At 40.6% G+C, this 21,931-nt stretch overlaps 1 protein-coding gene across 1 annotated transcript in view; it reads left to right on the top strand.

Annotated features, from left to right (window-relative positions):
* Positions 1-21,931, top strand: part of LOC306877412 (collagen alpha-3(VI) chain-like) — a gene marked incomplete at its 5' end in the record, with an annotated part of 72,803 nt that overhangs the window by 16,716 nt on the left and 34,156 nt on the right. Inside the window, 7 exon segments of the mRNA XM_079429188.1 lie at positions 9,779-10,378; positions 10,583-11,182; positions 15,115-15,714; positions 15,840-16,405; positions 20,399-20,466; positions 20,526-20,680; positions 21,231-21,394. Coding sequence (XP_079285314.1) covers positions 9,779-10,378; positions 10,583-11,182; positions 15,115-15,714; positions 15,840-16,405; positions 20,399-20,466; positions 20,526-20,680; positions 21,231-21,394 — 2,753 coding nt within the window.

The following is a 21,931-nucleotide window of genomic DNA, read 5'->3' on the forward strand; positions in this document are numbered from 1 at the left end:
CCTTTTTGATAGTAAACATATTTTTCTAAAATATAATACTATCATAAAACCATTTCTCCAGTTCACATCAGCATCGGCTTGTGACTGAACTACAGTCATGTTGTTCATGCAGTGCTGTCTGGTAAGGTGTGAATGGCTTTGTAGGGTCCACCCATTTGGCCCAAGGAAGGTATCCAAATAGTGGATGAAGGTTTCCTGCGTGTTCGGTCTTTTCAATGTGCAAAATTCTTCAATTTAAGTTAAACTCTAATCTGACTCCATTTGATTATTTAATCTGACTCCATTTTATTCTGACCTCGTATTTAGCTTGAAATACCAATTGATTGCTTGTCTATTTCTAATTAGTATTCTTCTGATATTTGATTATTCTAGTTAACCCTTGACTTTATATTTACTCGTTCATTCGGTTGCTCATGTTGCTAACAAGGATGCAACGTAATCTACTAGAGTCAATAATTACAGAGTAAAACAGAATAAGGTCAAATGTAACCATTTATTATCAGTCAGGTAGATACTGTATGTATATGTCAATTCCACAGCAATTCAAAGAGATCAAATCATATCAATACAAAATATCGAATTCTCAAAGATAAATCTACAAGTAAAGAATGCATACCTGACTTTATAGAAATACATAGTGTGAGTATTGAGACACCACACTACGGGCTTCTGGCTACAGAATTCGCCCCGACCCTTTTGCAACATTTTCCTTAAGTACCTCAGACCAAGACCAAAACCCCTGAAATGTAGGCAGGAACTAACAATTTGAATTTGCTTTGATCAAGCCGAGTTAGCACCTTTTTGGGACAGAAGGTAATTTGCATGAAAACCACTAGGAGCTGATCCACTCTCTACAGTATGCAAAATATCTCTGAACTCTCAGGATCCGTATTACCTTTTAGTTTACTTCTTATAAGAATGAGACCATTGTACCAGTCGCCCTGAGACAATTCAAATGATACCAAACATGACTGTAAATAACACTTGTATTAATGTAGAATATTACATTCTTCTATTGACCATTCTGAGTGAGTTGAGTGAAGGGAAGGATGGATGAGGGGAAGAGGGGATGAAAAGGAGCTGATGCATATGTGAGAGAGGCATTTTCTCTCAGTGGGATGTGGAGACAGATGTCTGTATGTTAATGCACTGTGTGTGTGTTGTCCATCTCAGGAGTTAAAAGTGTCTGAGGTTCTGTAATTCTTACAGTTTTCCTCCCTTTGACCACGTGGGTCAATTCCAGATGATTCCCAAAGGGGTCACTTGTCAGACACTTGTTGTGGTCCTTGTGATGTAGTATTTGCAGTTGTAGATGCCTTTGGAAAGGCCTTTGTGTACACCAGTCTCAGCAGGTGCATGTAGCTTTGATTCGGCAGGTAGATGAACGGGTTCAGGGTTTCACCTGTCTGGTTGAGAACAACCTGTGTGCATAGTTCATTGAATCGATCCAGTCCTTTTATTACTTGAGTCGTTCCATCATGGAGAAACCTCTGTCTCTAGTGACACCTTCCCTAGGACTTTCTTGCCTCTTTTGTTGAATCTTGTCACCTCCAATTCTGCAGATTTCTGGGCAGACTCCAACAGGTGAAGGGTTCTCGCTGGTTACACACTGCTTTGTTTGAGACACTTAAACAGCATCTTAATGGCTCAACAACTGAACAATGATGAACTCGATGTCATTGAAAATGGAAAGAAAGCTGTGAGATTTGGCACAAGAACATATAACAAAGCAAAAAACATAACATCATGTCAACAAGTGCGAATGGTACATTGGGTCTCTGGTGTCTTTTGAGGTCTCATGTCATAAGGTGGTCCCATTTTAAAACAGCCAATTCCTCACTACCACTCTGATGGACTTTTAATGGTAGTGGAATTAAAGAATGCTTGGTCTGAGTGGCTTATATGAAAGTAGCAAAATGTCAGTGTACTTTACATGTTTATAAAGATGCTATGCATCATTAAAACATATGACAATAATAATAAATATTCAATCCCGATTACAAAGGTATAGACATATATATAATTCTCCGATGCAAGTCACCTAAGATTTCAAGGTAGTGATCTAAAGTGTGCTTATGTGTTTATACAAGAATGGAGATCCTGGATCCTTTGTAATAGTGTGTGTGTGTGTGTGTGTGTGTGTATGTGTGTGTCATGCAAGCTACGTCACATTCGATGGCATAGTCAAGTTGTAAATTTTGTAGCTGATCAACAGAAGTGCCCGCACTTCATATTTAATCATTTTCATAATATTTCTGTTATTAGTGATCTGTTGGGAAACCAGCGGGCCCTCTGGTTTGCCAAAACATCCCAATAACAATCAGAACGTTTAAATCTTTTGAATTTTCATGGCAGATTTGACTCTGCATTCAGAATTGTACATCATCGATTTGTGACAGTAGCCATGCAGATGTATTATGTTTTCCATGAGTTGGCAGATGGTTGTAAATCACAACTATTATGTGTGTCTTTCTGAGACTGCCATCATGAGATTAACTAAGTCCTATATGTGAGAATCTATGTGTTTCTGTCAGTGTGAAGATGGAAAATAGATCTTTAGTGGGGTACCACATTTGGAATCTAAACCATCATTGTCTTCTGTGATGTGTAGTGTTCAGACTGGACAGTCTAGATGAGGTGATGATGCGATGGGGGAAGTTTGTGTTCTGTGCTCATGTCTGGGAGATGGGTGGAGTCTAATCTACAACAATTTGTGTTGCAAAAATTTAGTTCCGGTGCTAATCCGGAAAGGCCATGCAGATATTTGTGTGGTAATGTACTATTGTGAGGTGTGACTGGCCTCTTGAAATGTCTGCACCCATCTCCCGCAATTTCAGGTTATATTCTAACAGTTCCGCCGTCCTGGATTGATGTATCTGGAATCAGGTGCCTTCCTGGTATCTCACTTTCAAGGAATTGCAGTGGTCAACCTGAAACAGAACCAAATACTGAGAGAACCACAGTTAATTTTGAGTATTTTTCACCTCCCTTTCAATATTTTTCTAGCAAATTTAGAAGATCAGGTGGTGTTATGTGGCTGTATTTTACTGTGGAATATTAATCTTAATCAGTCCTTCTGATCAGATTAAAATTTTGGTTGGTGCTACCCAGCGAAGAGTGAATTGGTTTGCATTCGCTTGTGCCACACTATTAAAATGAAAACCCAACTCCTCCCTCTTGGCACTGGGTAGTATATCAATCAAATAGAATTCACGTGTTAATTCATTTAAATGTTAAATGTTTAATTAAATTTAAAGGGCAGGTTCAGAGCTGATGCAATGCACAATCACTGTTTTTATGTTTCAAAGGACTATTTATTTCATTTAGTCTTGCTGATCATTTTCATTGTTGAGACAATTGTGAAATCACTCTGTGGCCACATGGCAATTCTATGCTCCTGTATCTGGTTTAACTGCAGCTATATGGAAAATAGCACAGTGTACCACTCAAGAGACAAACAAATTCGACATAGACACACACATGTAACTTAAAATTGCTATGCAATTCCAGTATTACAGTTATTCTAATTTCACACAAGACATACGGTCTAGCATGTATGTAACATCTACAACCTTAAACCTAAGTGCTTCGCACACTTACAGTACAGCAGTCATGTGTTTTATAAAGAATAAACTCAACTAGTCTATGTGCACATGTAGCACAAACAACTATAATGTGTGTAACATGCGCACATTGTGTTTAGCACAATTACAAATTTGAAAATTCAAACAGGATCATTGAAATTGGGATGTTTACATATTAAAGTCATCACTATTAAGCTGCTAGCCCACTAGCAAGTGAAGTCAACATCTGGAGGCCTTGCATGAGCAATGCAGTTACCTCACAAAGAGTTTTACATGAGGATGACTTTTTACATGTAAACAATTGATCTTCGCCTTTAGAAAGTGATATCCTATGTTTCAGAAAATAAGGTGGAGGTCTACCCCTTCCCAGTGACCAACATTTTTCCTCTGTATGGCCTGTTTTGAGACAGGAACTACAAAACCTGCTGTCTTCACCATACGGTTGTCTGCTGTGTTCTCCTGGAGTTTGAGGTTTTTCATGACTCCCTAATGCTTCCTTTACACCATGCATTCTGGTACATGACTCTGTGCTATTATGGTGCTGCATCACCTTAAGGACTGAAACTGGCACGCTATCTTGAGCAGTAGCACATGCTTTCTCTGAACTAAAAGTTCTAGATTTCCATCTGTTTTCTATCCTTGAACCCCAACACACTATCGTTCTGAACGTGTTTTTAGCTGGATCTACTCCGTTTGACAACGCATTTTGGACTGGAGTGCCAGCATTGTTCTTTATGAGTTTTAATAACGGTTCGTGATCACAGCTTTCATTTTCTAGACCGGAATTTTCTTTGTATGTCACCCACAGACGTTCAGCGTATGTTTCAAACGGCTCATTGCTGCCCTGTTTAATTTCTAGTATCCTGCTCCAATCCGCGCTCGTTGGTCCTCTCAGGTCTAGCAGTGCCAGTTTTAATCTTCCATATATAGCCTCGTCAGATTCATTATTGTTTTGCTTGACTACGTCTCCAGATTTCATTTGAGGGGTTAATTTTGATCGGAGTTCTTCCGGAATGGTTGATTTGCCATACATCCCTCGTTTCTAATTTGTACACTGTGGCTTGTAACATCAGTGCTTCCCAGTAGGGTTGGAATGGCCCTCTTTTGGGCATCATTCCCACGATCTGCTTATGTTTTGAACACTCTTCACATGTTAATGGGAGGCTAATCGTGGTTATTTCATCATTCGCGTTTGTCATGGTTTTGAGTACAGCAACTCTAGCTGACGTGGAGGGCTTTTCGCTGGGTTTAAGGTTAGCTCTTGTTATAATCGGACTTCGCTGACTTTGTTCATGTCTCTGAACGGGAGCTCGTTTACGAGTTTCTCTCCGTGTTTGACTCTCTAATGTGGCTACATCATCATCGTCACTATCGCTGTTTTTATCAGGATCAAAAGTTTCATCCAGTGCTGCTTGCTTAACTGCGGCCACTGGAAATCCGACATTGTCGCAACATTCTTCAAGAGCAGATATATAATTACTGCCGGTTTGGAGTTTCTCCTGAAGCGCATCTATTTTTCTCGCCATGTTTTCACTTTTCCTTGCCCAACCTTGTCTTTCGTATGTAAACGCCTCGACCTGTGCTCTTAGCTTTTGCAATTCATCCGAACGCACTTTCTCGATTTCTCTGATACTCGCTATTGTGCGCTCATTTTCGGCTAATGTTTCTAGGTCGTTTTTCCGAAGTAAGTAGACGATGGCAGCTGTTGTTTTTTTATCTTTTGATTTAGATGTCAATTTTTCTCCTTCTGCCAAAAACCAGGATATGATTTCATTGTTTTTCCACTTAAGGTTTAATCCTTTATCGTTTAAATGAAGAAGGATATTTTTTATATGCACAGCGTGAATTCCCATGATCTTTTGATCTGCACTGCTGCTGTACTGTCCCTGAAAAGCCATGTTTTCCAGCAAATTCTCCCCCCCCACCGGATTTCTACGGTCTCCGGTCTAACAATGGGTATGTCGACCCGTTCTAAAAATGTGTCTATATGTGAGATGCAAAAAGCTTTCCCTCAACACTCCTAAAAATAAAATGAAGGAACTTACCGCAGCAGTTGCAGACAGGGAAGAAGAAGCTCAAACCTCATGTCCTCCGTCAGTGAGAATCAAACCGAAATTCGCGCTGGAATGACGTCACTCCCCTGAGTAGGGAGATCACGTCGGGGTCACCACTTTGTAGGGTCCACCCATTTGGCCCAAGGAAGGTATCCAAATAGTGGATGAAGGTTTCCTGCGTGTTCGGTCTTTTCAATGTGCAAAGTTCTTCAATTTAAGTTAAACTCTAATCTGACTCCATTTGATTATTTAATCTGACTCCATTTTATTATGACCTCGTATTTAGCTTGAAATACCAATTGATTGCTTGTCTATTTCTAATTAGTATTCTTCTGATATTTGATTATTCTAGTCAACTCTTGACTTTATATTTACTCGTTCATTCGGTTGCTCATGTTGCTAACAAGGATGCAACGTAATCTACTAGAGTCAATAATTACAGAGTAAAACAGAATAAGGTCAAATGTAACCATTTATTATCAGTCAGGTAGATACTGTATGTATATGTCAATTCCACAGCAATTCAAAGAGATCAAATCATATCAATACAAAACATTGAATTTTCAAAGATAAATCTACGAGTAAAGAATGCATACCTGACTTTATAGAAATGCATAGTGTGAGTATTGAGACACCACACTACGGGCTTCTGGCTACAGAATTCGCCCCGACCCTTTTGCAACATTTTCCTTAAGTACCTCAGACCAAGACCAACACCCCTGAAATGTAGGCAGGAACTAACAATTTGAATTTGCTTTGATCAAGCCGAGTTAGCACCTTTTTGGGGCAGAAGGTAATTTGCATGAAAACCACTAAGAGCTGATCCACCCTCTACAGTATGCAAAATATCTCTGAACTCTCAGGATCCGTATTACCTTTTAGTTTACTTCTTATAAGAATGAGACCATTGTACCAGTCGCCCTGAGACAATTCAAATGATACCAAACATGACTGTAAATAACACTTGTATTAATGTAGAATATTACATTCTTCTATTGACCATTCTGAGTGAGTTGAGTGAAGGATGGGTGAGGGGAAGAGGGGATGAAAAGGAGCTGATGCATATGTGAGAGAGGCATTTTCTCTCAGTGGGATGTGGAGACAGATGTCTGTATGTTAATGCACTGTGTGTGTGTTGTCCATCTCAGGAGTTCAAAGTGTCTGAGGTTCTGTAATTCTTACAGCTTCTTCCTTATTTCCTTTCAACAGTGCCAACTGAGTTTCTAAACTGCATATCTTCTTAAACAAATCACGGTAGCCCATCCTTCTTTTGTGTGAAAAATGACACTGTCTTGCCATGTGTCCCATCCTTCCACAAGCAAAACAAAGCACTTCCTGATCTTTCCTACTTTTCTCCAAACAATGCCTTGCTACTTTGGTCTGTAGTTGATGTAAATCAATTTTTGGACCTGTTTTCTTAAAGGAAAATTTACATTCCCTAGAAATATGCCCCTCTTTGCCACATGAATAGCATACTGGGAGATTATTAGGATTATAAGGAGGTGGTCTCTCCTCGCTTTCTCCACTGACATGGTCTTCTCTTTTCCAAGAGACCTTACGACCACTATTCTGATATGGCTTTTTAGCACTTATTACAGACACAGAATGTGTTTTCTTTGTATTAGCATTATTACATTTACATTTACATTTATTCATTTAGCTGATGCTTTTATCCAAATCGACTTACAATTGCTATATATGTCAGAGGTCGCACGCCTCTGGAGCAACTAGGGGTTAAGTGTCTTGCTCAGGGACACATTGGTGTCTCACAGTGGATTCGAACCCGGGTCTCTCACACCAAAGGCATGTGTCATATCCACTGCGCCATCGCCACCCCTTATTATTGTAAAACTGTGTCATTTTTAGCAATAATGTCACTATAATCAGATTGAGGTGTCACAAGCATTGTTACAGCAGAACAAGGGTGAGTGGGTCACATTTGCTAATCAAGCCAGACTTGAAACGGACACCATTCTGAGTAATATCAGGATCGCCACTGAACGTTTTAAACGTCTCCAGTAGTCGTTCTGAAAATGTAGCTGGATGCTCCCCTTTCCTCATTTGAATTTCATATATTTTATCCCAGTTAACTGACATCACACCTAAGATTTCAAGCAATGCCTGTTTCCTCTCTGACTTATTTGCAGTTCTGTTCTTTACTTTCTGAGTTAAGGCTCCAGACAAAGTGTCAGGTACGCACATTCTTAACAAAACGCATGCATCGCCATCTGTAAATTTGTAAACCTCAGCATATTCTTCCAAGTTTTTAAAAAAAATCGAATGGATCTCGCTTAGCAGGGTCAAATTTTCCAATGTTGTTGATCACAGCTTCCAGTTCATTTGGATTAAACCCTCTGACCATAGTAGAGGTCATTGGTTCTTCTCCTTCCTCACTAGTACGCATAGTTGTAGTAGCATGAACTGGTGCCATAGGGAATCTATCTGTGCTGTCAGAATTGTGAGAGCTGAATGACTCAGAATCTCTTTCCCAACTCTCCTCTTCCTGCAAATCTAGCATTTCTGGAATTGGATTGCATAGCGTGACCCCTAACGGTGTCTTATGTTTGTTAGTTGTGCCATTCTTTATCATAAACTGACAAGCAATCTTTGCTTCCTCCAACTCATTGGACAATGCTTCTACAGAGGATCTAAGCATGTTATTGTTAGTTGTAAGACGTGTGATCTCATTCTGCATCCTAATCTTTTCTTCTTTCCATATTGTTTCACTTGCATGGTAATTTTTAGTAGATATTACTCCTGAACAGAGTCGCTCATTTTCAGCCTCTTGCTCATCTACTCTCCTCTTAGTTACTTTGTACGATGCAAAAACAGCTTGAAGTGCATTGACAATTTTTCCTTTTTTGTTCTTAGGCATTTTTGGATAGTTTTCAAATTTAGAGATGGCCCATTCATATGGTTTATCAATAATCTTCTCTATTCCATCAAACATTCCCTAAGTGCCATGTTTAGCGATGTATTTAACAATCATTTCTTCCATTTTCAAAACCTTATTGAACTACGTATGGTAATTCAAATCTTTTGTTCTCACTCTTTTTTTTTCTTTTTAAATGACTACACTTTATCTTTAAGATATCTGTTCGTCTATTTATTCACAGTCCCTGTGCTTTGGACGCAAATGAATAAAACAGCCACACTACGTCGGGCTTCTAAACCAACATTTTCACTTCTTTGCACATGGCCACACTCCGTCGGGCCTTAAACTTCACTACACTAAACTGTTAAAAATGCAACACTGTCACAGTACGTCGGACAACCACACTACTTCGGGTTTATGTTATATTTTTAAAACAGTTTACTTAGCCACAGTACGTCGGGCAAATCAACACTATAACACACGATAGTTATGAAATTATTCTGTGACCACAATGCGTCGGGTCAATTCGGTTACTTTAGAATTTCATCAGAACTATCACAACTTCACAGTCAGTTTCAATTACGTTAGAAACTTAAACTCTGTTTCAGTTACTTTAGAAACAATAGGTCTAATACAGTTCTGCTACCACACTACGTCGGGCTGATTCAATTACTTTAGAATCTTAACAGAATTATAACACACCAACACCAAGTTTCAGTTACTTTAGAAACTTTGACTTAAGCACTTTGCTTCAGTTACTTTAGAAACAACAATTCCAATACAACTCTGCCACCACACTGCTTCGGGTTGATTCAGTTCCGTTAGAATCTTAAACAGAATTAGTAAAGAATAGGCTTAAGAACTCCTCCTGCTGATACTGGCTAAACCAGACTGTCTTCTGTCCTTAAAATTTTATTTTCTACATGTAAATTAAGTTGCTCCTTTTGTAACAGTTGTAGTCTGTATGTTAATTACGTTCTGACACCCCTTTTGTCTGAGGTGGTTCTCAGTGTCCCACACCTGCTCTCATTTTACAATTGGTCACCTTTTGCTCAGGATGTGATCATCCCAAATGGTCTACAAACAACTGTTGACTTTCTTATTCTCTATAATAATTAAGTCATTTTGGGAAATGAGCATGATCAAACATATTGCGGAGTGGAAGCTGGGTCGAGGCAGACTATAGATTCTTACAACACTCTGAAGGTTAATAAACGTTTTCGACATTAATTGGCGTTAATGGTGCTGTTTTTTCCCCGTCCTAGCTGTTTACACCACGCCCAGAAAGGACGTAGTGTTTCTTCTGGACAGTTCAGATGGCACTAGGAATTCATTCCCAGCTATGCGTGACTTTGTGCAAAGAGTAGTGGAGCAATTCCACATAGAGGCCAACAGAGACCGTGTTTCTGTGGTACACTACAGTAGAGATGCTGAGGTCCATTTCTATCTGAACAGCTACACGACAAAGGAAGAAGTTCTTGACCGTGTCAGAGGCCAGAACCACAAAGGAGGCAGACCCCTCAACACGGGGGCAGCTATCCGATATGTCAGAGACAATGTCTTTACTGACTCCTCCGGCAGCAGGTGGCTGGAGGGTGTTCCGCAGATACTGGTTTTGCTTTGCGGGGGAAGGTCATCTGACAGTGTTGATGCAGCAGCCTCCTCTCTGAAAGAGCTTGGCGTTTTGACCTTTGCAATAGGATCGAGGGGCTCCGATAGCAGAGAATTGCAGAAAGTTTCATATGACACCAATTATGCTCTGACCATATCCGACTTCAGGGAGCTTCCAAATGTCCAAGAGCAGCTGCTGGCCTCTGTCCAGGCTGTTCCAATTCCCATCACTCCAATTTCACCAACAATCACTGGTATGTGTATTGTAGAGCTTTACAGTATGCTGTCTCATCTTTCTAATTGATGTATGTTTTTTACATCATTTAGTGCACAATCTTAATGCTTGTTAGCAAAAGCCTAGAAACGTCCCAATAGCAGACTTTAACATGCCTATTCCTTCAGAGTATATCAGATGTTGAGTTGTCACATGACTTTGTGCTCCATTTCCATATCCATAGCTGAGCAAAGGAGGGTTAGGAGGGATGTAGTGTTCCTGATGGATGGTTCAGATGGCACTAGGAGATCTTTCACTGCAATGCGTGACTTTGTTGAAAGGATGGTGGAGAGACTGAATGTGTCTGAGAACAGAGACCGTGTATCAGTGGTTCAATACAGCAGAGCTCCAGAGGCCCATTTCTATCTTAACACTTACTCAGAAAAGGAAGACATTCTTGAAACAATCAGGGGTCTGAGGCACAAAGGAGGTCCTTACCTCAACACTGGAGCAGCTCTGCAGTATGTGAGGGATAACATCTTCACAGTTTCTTCTGGCAGCAGACTTGTAGAAGGTGTGCCTCAGTTACTCATTCTGCTGAGTGGTGGAAGGTCATTTGATAATGTTGACACACCGGCCTCATCCCTGAAGGAGCTGGGAGTGCTTGTCTTTGGGATAGGGTCAAGAGGCTCAGACAGCAGGGAACTCCAGAGGATCTCTCATGAGCCTAGTTATGCACTCTCAGTGAGTGACTTTGCTGACCTTCCCAGTGTCCAACAGCAGCTTTTCACTAACATTAATACAGTACTTGTAGAGTGCACGCCCATCACTACTACAGTAATAGGTAAGACATTTACAAATCAGTTTTGCTGTAGTTCCTTTTAGGTAGGCTTGTTAAGGAGAGATGTACTGTTCTCTTTTGTTCAACCAAATGAGCAAAAATTTCTAGTCTTTCACTAATGGAGGGTCCAACATCGTATCTGTTGACCATAATATCATAGAAACTATGGTATGGAGCATTACACAGCCTCCTTGCAGCACCTTGACACCCACCCTGCTAATGTATGACCTTAGTGAACGTATGAAAATATGCTTCATTTAGAACACTAAATGTCCTGATCAGGGCTCTGAACCGGTTCAAGGAACAAAAACGAAAATCGGAAACGAACGAAATTTTGACTGGAACAGAACCGGAAACAGAAACTAAATCAAATTTTGTAGTTCCGAACAGAATCGAAAATTTGAAATGGCCATTAACCGGTTAATAACGTTATTTTATCGTTCCATTTAATATTTTAAATTTGCTGTCAACCAATCACGAATTCAAGTAGTACAGACTATACAAATGTGATGCTGACGAATCCAGCGAGTGAAATGACCGCCCGTGCTCAGCTGTGAACCCTAGTCGCAATGGCAATGAATTCTGCTACCATCTGTTTTAATGGAAAATCTGACAGGGTAGCACAAATCGTCAGAACACCGGCGTTAGTGTTTATCCGACGTCAGTGTAAGATGTATTCAACAGATCTTACACACCAGCGGTGCTTCGATGAAAGTAAAAGCCAATAAATAATATTTTTGTAGGCTATACGTCGAGAATATGGAAACATTTGGATTTGTGCCGAGTGAGAGAGGTAGGCATCAGTTTCACCTTTAATTTGTTTTTGGAATGACGTTTTTATAGCCTATAGGCTATCCTTAAGTTTAGAGGATTTGTTGTAGAGAGAAACTAAATACTGTGTTTATTAGGGATGTGCGGGTCTAGTCGACTAGTCGACTAAACGGTACAGCTCCTACTAGTCGACACTGAAAACAATAGTCGATTACACGAGAGAAAAAAAAAAAACCCAAAAAAACATTTTATCATTCAAATTACCATCATTTTAACTTTACATTTTAAAACATTTTAAATAAGTTAAAATAAAACTTTTGAAAAAGAATACATATCAAAATATTTAAATATTTTTAAAAGCATATCTGGGCAGAAACTAAATTTTTACCTCAGACCTCTCATGCCTTGTCTTCACATCAGTTGCGGCGAGCTTAGAATGACACACGAAAGACCTATGCGTTAGCTTGGAGGCTAGCCAAAGCCAGCAATGTCAATCTTTCATACGTCGCTGCGGTCCGTGATCCCATGCACGCAATCTATTCTTCTGAACGAAGACCCACTTCGGTGGTGCTGCGGGATTTCCAGGCTCTTTTCGAAACTCTCTGCGTGCCTGTTACTTCAGTTCCTGCCGAACGAGTTATTTTTTGTTTGTTTTTTTCAAGTGCAGAATCGTCTAGTCCAGTCTTTCGCCAGACCACGTTAACAAATGTGCATGGAGTAAGTAAAACTAGCATTCTTTTGTTTTTAGACAATATAGCCAACATGAAGTAAATTTTGTAAAGCCATTTTAATGCTATTCCTTGATAAACGTTCCTATTTTTTTTTTACTTTTGTTTTTATATGTTGGCTAACTTTATATGAAAATGAAGAATTCTGTCAGTCTATTGATTGATTTTCAGCCGATCTGAATAAATAAGCTATGCACCGGTTTATGTTGAGTGTTAGAGCCCTGCAAAATTATTTTTATATTGTAGACATCTATCGATTAGTGATGAAAAAAAAAAATCACCGCGCTGGTGGAAACAACAGGAGACCACACGACTGAGAGCAGCTCGATGGTGTTTAGTGTCCCGCAGCAGCAGCAGGTGACTTCAGCGCAGCGGAATAGTTCTGCGTTCAAATGCACGCAATAGGCTAAAGCTTGCTGCAAAACCCCAGCAAACATAACCATGACTGTGTCTGCTGGAAATAGTAAGGAGATATTTGAACTATTTACTAATAAACTAATGTTTTCTGAGTCCGTGTCGCAAGGATGAAGTTGCTGATCCTGACTCACCGTCTCCTCATTAGATGCGCCTTTAGAGAGAAATGCATCTTTATTGATTATGATTAAGATTATAATAAAAGAGTTTTTGTTTTCAATTTTTTATTTCGTTAAGTGATCATTTAAAGCTTTCTATAGATATATTTATCATGTCTGTGAGGCATGTATTCGCTCAGCTTCGTTTTTTATGAAGCGCTCCTGTTCAAGACGAGACGGCAGAAAGCACATCATGTTTGTTTTCTTTGTTTTATAAAAGAACTACCTTTTGTTGGTATTGTGAGTGCGCACAAATACAAGTAGACCCTTTAAAGGTCGGAATGATGTATTATTCTTACCTTTATCAAACAAACAAAAAATGACGGCGTAGGCTATTTTAATTAGTTTCCACTGAAAGCAATCCAAGTGTTTGCTGGTGCCTCCATGTCCTGCAGAGCGCGCTTTAGCTTCCACTCTCTGCACAAACTTACATATAGGCTAGCGCACATTATTATTATAGCAGGTTTAACGTTTAAACATTGTTATATACTTGAACTGTTTTAGTATATCTATAGATTTTATTTTAGGCAAGTTGTGATGATATGAGAAGGCTAAATTTATCAAACATAGGCTATGATCAGCTCATGCCGCTGACCGCTTGGTCGTTACTTCAAAAAAAAAAAACGTATAGGCTATTTAATGAACAAAAATGCTCCCAACGTTTTTCTAAATTAACTTAATAAAAAAACAAAACAAAATATAATAATTTTGCCATTACACACAAAACGGAACTATTTTAATAGCCGAAACAGTAATATAAACTGTTTTAGGAGAAGGGGGCGGGCCTAGCCTGAGCGTCTCGGGCCAGGGCCGGGCTAGGGCCTAAATTTGAGGGCCGTGCAGGGCTCTGTTGAGTGTATGCTCTTTATTTTTTTCTGTTTAACGACCGCCTAATATTAAATGATGATAACGCGAGGCAAGCATAATCATGACCTATTTTTAGCAGAATTAATTGAGGGATTTGACAGTGTGATTCAAAGATTTAAGTATTTCAAGTGTAGGCTGTTATATAGACACACACACTTTTTTTGCCATTTTTTGGGGGTTTCTAGCTTTTAGACTAGTCGACTAGTCGGATACAAAACTTCCATTTAAACGACAGTCAAATTAGTCGTAGCGCACATCCCTAGTGTTTATAATGTTTGTAAACATTTTTGATTTACCGGCATTTTAGCCTACATCATTTCTGAATAATAGGCTAATAAAATGCAGGCTTAGCCTTTGTTTTTTTCCCCTTAAAACATTTTATACAAGTAGTGTTTTTTTTTTTTTTTTACAATTTGCAGCAAACATCTTTAAAAAATTCTTTAATGTCTTTAAAGCATTAATAGATTTTTTTATTTTGTTTAGTAGCCTACATTTAGAAATGTAAAAATCTAGAAAAGATGATGCTGTATAGCCTATTAGCACAGCGGGTTAAGATACCATCTCTTTCTGTATTTTTATATATCGATTCTGCTCGGAGTGAACCGATTGACATTATTTTTCGTTTTCAAGCCCTGGTCCTGATACCAATGAGTATTGTATATTGTATAATTTTACATGCATTTCTTTATTCATACCTTTTCTTCCTTTAATATGCACAGAGGTTTGTAGTTGTCTAAATATTTCCATTATTTTTAGTGCTTTTTGAGAGATCAGATTTTATATTAAATGTGTGTAGACCAGTGTTGCTCAGTCATGCTTTACATGATGTGTATATAATAATTGGTTGTGTTAAAACCATTGTTTAAGGTTAATCCACATTAGCAGAGCATTTGATGCCAAATTTAATCATGTCATGTTTACTTTTACACACGCACATAGCTTTAATAGATTATGCAGAAATTTATTAGTAAATGTATTAATTTTTGTTTCTTATCAGTCCCACTCAGTCTTGGAAGAAAGGACATCATCTTCCTCATTGATGGCTCTGATAGTGTTGGACAAAGTGGTGTTGCTCACATTCGTGACTTTATGTTGAAAGTGGTTGATCAGCTTGATGTACGACCTGACCAAGTTCGCGTAGCTCTTGTGCAGTATGGTGAAAGGCCTAAAACTGAATTCTCTTTGAACTCTCATGACAACAAGCAATCTGTAATCTCTGCAATTAAGAGATTGCGCCATATGGGTGGACGCGGTGCTGATCTAGCTGAGGCAATAAAGTATGTCATTCGAAACGAACTCCAGGCATCTGCTGGGGTACGTCTAACACAGGCGTCCCAGCATTTAGTCGTGCTAACTGGTGGAAGATCAACCTCCGATGTATCTACTTATGGCCCACTGCTCAAAGACTCTCGTGTCAATTGTATAGGAATTGGTGCAGAAAATGCAGACCTAAAACAGCTGGCACAGATTACTACCACTACTGATGATGTCCTGCAGGTGGCTGCTTTCCCAAATCTTCCGAACATACAGAGCAAGTTTATAGCCAGACTTAATGGAACAATTATAGAGGAGACTCCCACTGACAATGAAGATACAGGTAGGTAGAGATTTAATGTCATTGTTATGGTAGACATACTTTACATGATGTGTATATAATAATAGGCCATAAATGTTTGTTTGTTCATTTATTTAGCCTGTTTTATTTTCTCTGATTTCCCCTAGGTCCTCGGCTCCCACAGGCCAAGGCTGCTGATATTGTGTTTTTGGTTGATGGCTCAATCAATCTTGGCAGGGACAATTTTAAAGAGGTCATGGAATTTATTCTTAATTTAATTGACTTGTCCTTCACTGAGAGAGACAATCTTCAGATTGGTCTAGCACATTATGCTACAGATGTGACCGATGTATTCTACCTGAATACTTACAAAAATAAGGATGACATTATTAATGCCATAACTCGAGCCGAGTACAAGGGAGGTCGGGAAATTAAAACAGGCAATGCCATTCGCCATGTTCAGAAAACACACTTTATCAAAGAAAGAGGCAGTCGGAAGGATGCGGGAATTCCACAGATCCTGATGGTTGTCACTGGTGGACGGTCAAGGGATGACAGCAAATCAGCGGCACTAGCTCTCAAAGACAGTGGTGTGTGCATCTATGCTGTTGGGGTAGGTGATATTGAGGACGAGCTCAATAATTTGGGCAGTGAAGCTACTACAGTGGCCCGAGCCAGCACCTTCCAAGAGCTCCCTGAGCTGAATGAGCAGATTTTGGAAACACTGGATGATGTAGCATCTGCTTATGATCCTTGAAGGTCATTGGGACTTTATGTCTTAAGAGACCCCTTTTAACCTTTGGACATTTGCATATAATTCACAGACCTGGGCCCATATTCGACATTTATATGGGTGCTTAATTGCCAGTGGTTGTCCCCCCTCTGTCAGATGCTAAGCAGAATTGACTATCTGTTCTCTCCATCGGACTTCAAACACATTCCAAGAGAACTAAATGACCCTCGGTACCAGGCCCTGACCAGTGGAATACCTCCACGAGTACAACACACACACAACACACACGCATATAGATATTTCCTTTACTTAGACCATAATTATTCAGTTACAAAGGTATCTGGTATAGGCATGTGTTGTTTGTGTGTTTCCTTATTATATTAGCCTAGTGACCACTCATTATTTGTATTAGTAAGCTGTAAACACTAATTTTCAAGTGTATGAATGGATCTCTGGTTTAATATATGTTAGATGTCTCTTTCTTGATATCAAAATGATCTGCTCTTTATTTCTCAAACAACGATGTACACTATGTGAACGTGAAATACATTATGTATTTGTACTGTACTGTGGGAAGAATAATACCGATCGAGCAGAACAGTCATAAAACATGCAAATGAGGTGTAAGTGAGACAAAGAAACACTTTCCCGCTGAAACTATGTGCCTTGCTATTGGTCAAACTGACCAAAAGTGGGGGTTACTGGATCCAGATAAAACTTCTTCCACACCCAAAAGGGATGTCTTATTTTTACCTTCGGTGCCCTAGAGACATCGTGGAAACCTCGCGACTCCCCTTTCGGGGGGAGTCCGAGCTCCTGGCAGCTTTGAGCTCAGTAACTTTGGCGATTTAACTTGGGACCAATCAACCCGTGGCGGGAATGACGAAGCTTTCACTTCTAAAGGAATTCATCAAGAATTAAGAAACACATTATACAGGCACCTGGACACTTTACTCAGCATCAACAAACCAGTGCAAGTAACCGCTTGTTAACTGTTTAGACGCGCTTCTAGGCTTCGACCCCTTTTGATTAAGGTGATGTAATTCTTTGATGGTTTTAACAGGTTGTGTTTAGCTGATGTGCAAATCCTCTCTCTCTCTTGCGCACGAGTGCGCGCTCTCTCTCTCTCTCTCTCTCTCTTCCGCTCGAGCGCGTGCTCTCTCTCTCTCTCTCTCTCCCTCCATGCCTTCCTTGCGTTGGCATCTATGTTTAATGTGTATATGTTTGTGTTTAGTTCAATGTTGTATGTACCCCTGTAATGTAGTTTAATAAACATCCATATGTATTCACACTTGGTTGTCTGTGTCTGCACCTCACAGAACGATGTCACTTTAAAGTTCCGGTCTTGTTACATGCTAATGAGCGATGTATTAAGAAGGAAATAATTTTTTGTGACCAGAGAAATAATTTTCCTTAGAGTCAATAGACGATTGAAACTGTGCGTACTGCAGACAAACAAATAATTTTATTGTACTATTAATGCTACAGTTAATTCCTGAAGATGAATATATAATTGATAACAACCCGTTATGATAAATTATGTTCATCTCACTTTGAGCTAATTTGCTACAGTTTGGTGGAGGACGCGGGCAATGTTTTAAACCTGGCTCACTGAGAAACCAGTCACTGTTAATGACGTAAGTTAACTGCTGTTAATAAATTAGACCCTATAAAACAACCAAACCTTTTATAGTGTGTCTTAATGCTAATTTATCCGCCCTAAAGTGAGCGAAGAAAACCTCTTTTAGCGCGAAGAAGATAGCGAGCGATGTTCCTCGCTTATCTTAAAATTAAGGCCTTATTATGAATAGCTAGATGGATGCCATTGTTCCAATGCCATACAACTAGACTATTACTCCCGTGGGTTTAATCATTAGCGTAGCTCACTAATGCATGCCCCCTCGCCGACCACGGAGCAAAATTAATCTTAGAATACTGCAGGTCAGTGTCAGATTAATGATAACTGGGAGTCAAAATCTTGATTAAGTAATTGTTGCAACAACCGCATAAGTCCAAGATATCTGCGAAGAAAACCCAGATCGGCAGCGTGTATAAATAGTTTTATATTAAGTTTAACTGATCCCGGGCAAAGAAATCTCCACTTTCAGTTTTGAACAGCATAAGTTCCAGATATCTGGCGAAGAAAACCCAGATCGGCAGCGCGTATAAATAGTTTTATATTAAGTTTAACTGATCCCGGGCGAAGAAATCCCCACTTTCAGTTCTGAACAGCATAAGCCCCATGTCTGACTAACTCTCAGATCGGCAGCGCATAGAGTTTTAGATTAAATCTATTTAATATTGGGCAAAGAAAACCCCCACTTTCGGGGTTTTGTTTTAAACCGCGTAAGTCTCTCCTGAACAGATAAAATCTCTTCAGGATAGCGGCTTCAGTTTAGCTGTGTGATGAGAAAAAAAAAAGCTCACTACAGTTTTGGTAGGTCGTCTGTTTATTGTCACGTATCATTGCATTCATATTAATCCATTGATGTGATGCAATTGATGGTCGATTTAATGGTTTAATGTGTTGCCATTGTCTGTGAAGTGAACGCGCTGTGTAAGTTATGAATGAAGTGTGAACGACAGACTGAGTGCGAGATTCCCATACATGTTTACATCCAGCTCACGTGCTCCGCACACACCGGCTGTTAAGCGTGCATCGGTTTCTTAGCAACGTCTGACCCCGGAAGGTGATAGCGAGGCCTTTCCGGTTTAAACTCAAGATGGCGCACACGTCACAGACTAATGTAAACAGACCACTGCAGGTAGCCAAAGCTACCGCACTAACGGCCCTACATGGATAGAAGCTAAAGCCATTACCTCAGCTGTTAGCTGTTAGCATCTGACTAACACTTAGAGAAACAGTGTGTGTAAAGTGTAACATTTCCCTTCCTCCCTCTACACTTTCTTCTGTTGGGCTGTCAATTACTTTGGTCTCCCCCCACATGCTTTTTTTTTATTTGTGTAGTTTTTATTTTTACTGTGTTAATTGCAGTAATTATTTATTTATTTTATTTGGGCTTATTTTATTTAATCTACTCCAGTCTGTAGTTAAGTCTAGCTACATCTATTGAGGAAAATTTAATTTACTTAGATTTTAAATCTATTTAAAACAATTTTCCATTTACTTTCCTAAGCAATTAGGACATTCTAACTTCGTTTCTAATTTTCGATTCTACTTAGTTACCCTTTTCCTCTCCTTCCCCTATAGGCATAGGCATAAGCATAGGCAATTCTAGCCACCGCGGTACACAATGAGCCCTCAAATCTATTAGTGGCCAACCGCAAACCGGCATCAAGCTGTTTCATGTATCCTAGACGCTTAATCTTTTTGGTGTCCCCTCTCAATGTTCCCTGTTAGGTAGCATGCCCCCTGGGGCTTGGGCAGTGAGCTGACGAATCATCCATGGGAGTTCTCGGTGACTGGACTCCTCTGCCCGACCTACCCAACATGTACTGGGGGGGGGGGGGGGGGGGGGGTGCTCTGTCTGTCCAGCTATCTTTCTCATCACCTCCCTAGGCAGTACAACCCCAGAGAGCCCCGCTCTGCAGTCTTTGTCACAGCCCCTAGAGGTGCTAGTAAGCCCTTGACTTCCAACTATCCCTTTCTAGGTTTGAATTTTGATTTATTTATTAATTTCGGTTCTGTCTGTTTTAGTTGTTTTTGTGGGCCTGGAAACCTAACCTGTTTGAACCATCAGAAAATACTTGGTAATAACGTTGATAAACCGAATAGCCTAAGTCATTAAATGACCCCCTAGGTTATCACCCATCAACAGTGTTACTCATAGTTTTGGGTGCTCACTCACACCAATTATCCTCTCCTGCCTTATCAGCCACGATATTTAAGTGTTTAGTTTGCGTCACTAACTGATCACACCAGTTAACCACGCAACACATAGCCCCAAATATTTTAGCTCAATAAATCTTTATGGACTTGCATTGGTTTTTGTTATGCTTTTCCCTCTCCACCTGTGTTCCACCTGTGTCCAGGTCATCCAGTCCTGCCACCCACCTGATCAGCCAAAGGATTGGCTGAGCACTGCAACCGATGTCCTCCGGTCCGGGACCACTCCTCAGCACCTGAGCGAAACAGCTGGATGACAACCTGAACTGGCAGACAGACCATGAGAGAGCACAGCCACAGAGAGCCATCCAGGATCATCGGTGCTCTTGCCTACATCCGCAACATCCATTTAACGCTGAGCGAAAGATGCTTCAACCACAAGGAGGCCCAGAGGAGCGGGAGCGTGTGCAGACCTGCTGGACCAGCAAGTGACAGTGGATGAAGAGGCCGAGGAGCTACAAGAGGAAGTAGAAAGTTTCAGCATGCCTCTACAAAACCCACACAGACACTGAGCACAAAGAGCATCTGGAATAAAAGCCAGAGAGGCTCCAGCAGGCTGAAGCTCTCTTAAGTACTGACCCAGGCGAACCAAAACAACGCCTGTGAATGCCACCTGCAAGCAGCCTGAGTTGAAATCCAAGTCTCTGCTCAGCAACGCTGAAACTTCAAACACTAACCAACCAAGTCAAGGTGAACTCAACGTCACAAATGAACTAAAATAGGCTTGCAGACCACAAGGTGAACAGAAAGGGAAAACACAACACAGAATTTCCCCTGACAAGCCGGCCCAGGCCCCCCAGCCAAGAGTCCAAACCTGCACAGGGGGGCGAGAGCCCACTGTTCACACGTCACCAGCCAGCAATGGGGGGGGGGGGGGTGCAGCGATGATTCCAGAGGATCACTGCAGACACACACACCGATCACCACCCATCATGGCCTTCACCTGCACAGTGACCACCTGACATCTGCGCAACGCAGCCCATATGCCCTACAGAGAACGCAGCGCTGCCTCCATAGAGACTGTTAAAATCCTGCCTATCTCTGCAAAGTACCCAGAACTGACTCTGGAGAGCACACAGGCCAGCAACAGAGATCCTGAGGACATAAAAGAAACTGATCCTGAGAGTGGCTTCCCCAGCAGGGCAAACAGGATATATCAGACTATCAGACTTTTAACTACGAGTGGCATGAGAAACCAACAACCCACCAGAAAGCCCTCCTACTAAGAGAAATGCCCAGATCTTGGCAAACAGTCTCTCACCACAGAGACGTCCATCCTGACACCAGATGGTCATGTCACCCAAACAGCACATCAGCAGACAGCTGATCATCCACGACAGACCAAAATACACATACGGCCAACTCCCCTGTGCCTGACCATCAGCTCCATGAGACTGTACACCCTGTGTACATACCCCAAATGGACAAAAGCTCTCTTGTCACCAACATGGACCTGCCACATGGTTTTGAGCCCAATGGACTTTAAGCATTCATAGAATTGGCCTCAAGTGCGGGAACGTTCACATTTCCAACCAGCCAAGTCATCTGAAGTGCAATGCCAGGTCACAAAGATCAGGCCTGACATCTCAGCTGGTCGCGAGAATTCAGTCTCAAGGTCAGACCAGCCCATGACCCCGACTCCTCCTGCTCTTACATCTTGAAAGGCACATCACTGTGAT

Source organism: Barbus barbus (assembly GCF_936440315.1).
Source record: "Barbus barbus genome assembly, chromosome: 11".
NCBI lineage: Eukaryota > Metazoa > Chordata > Actinopteri > Cypriniformes > Cyprinidae > Barbus > Barbus barbus.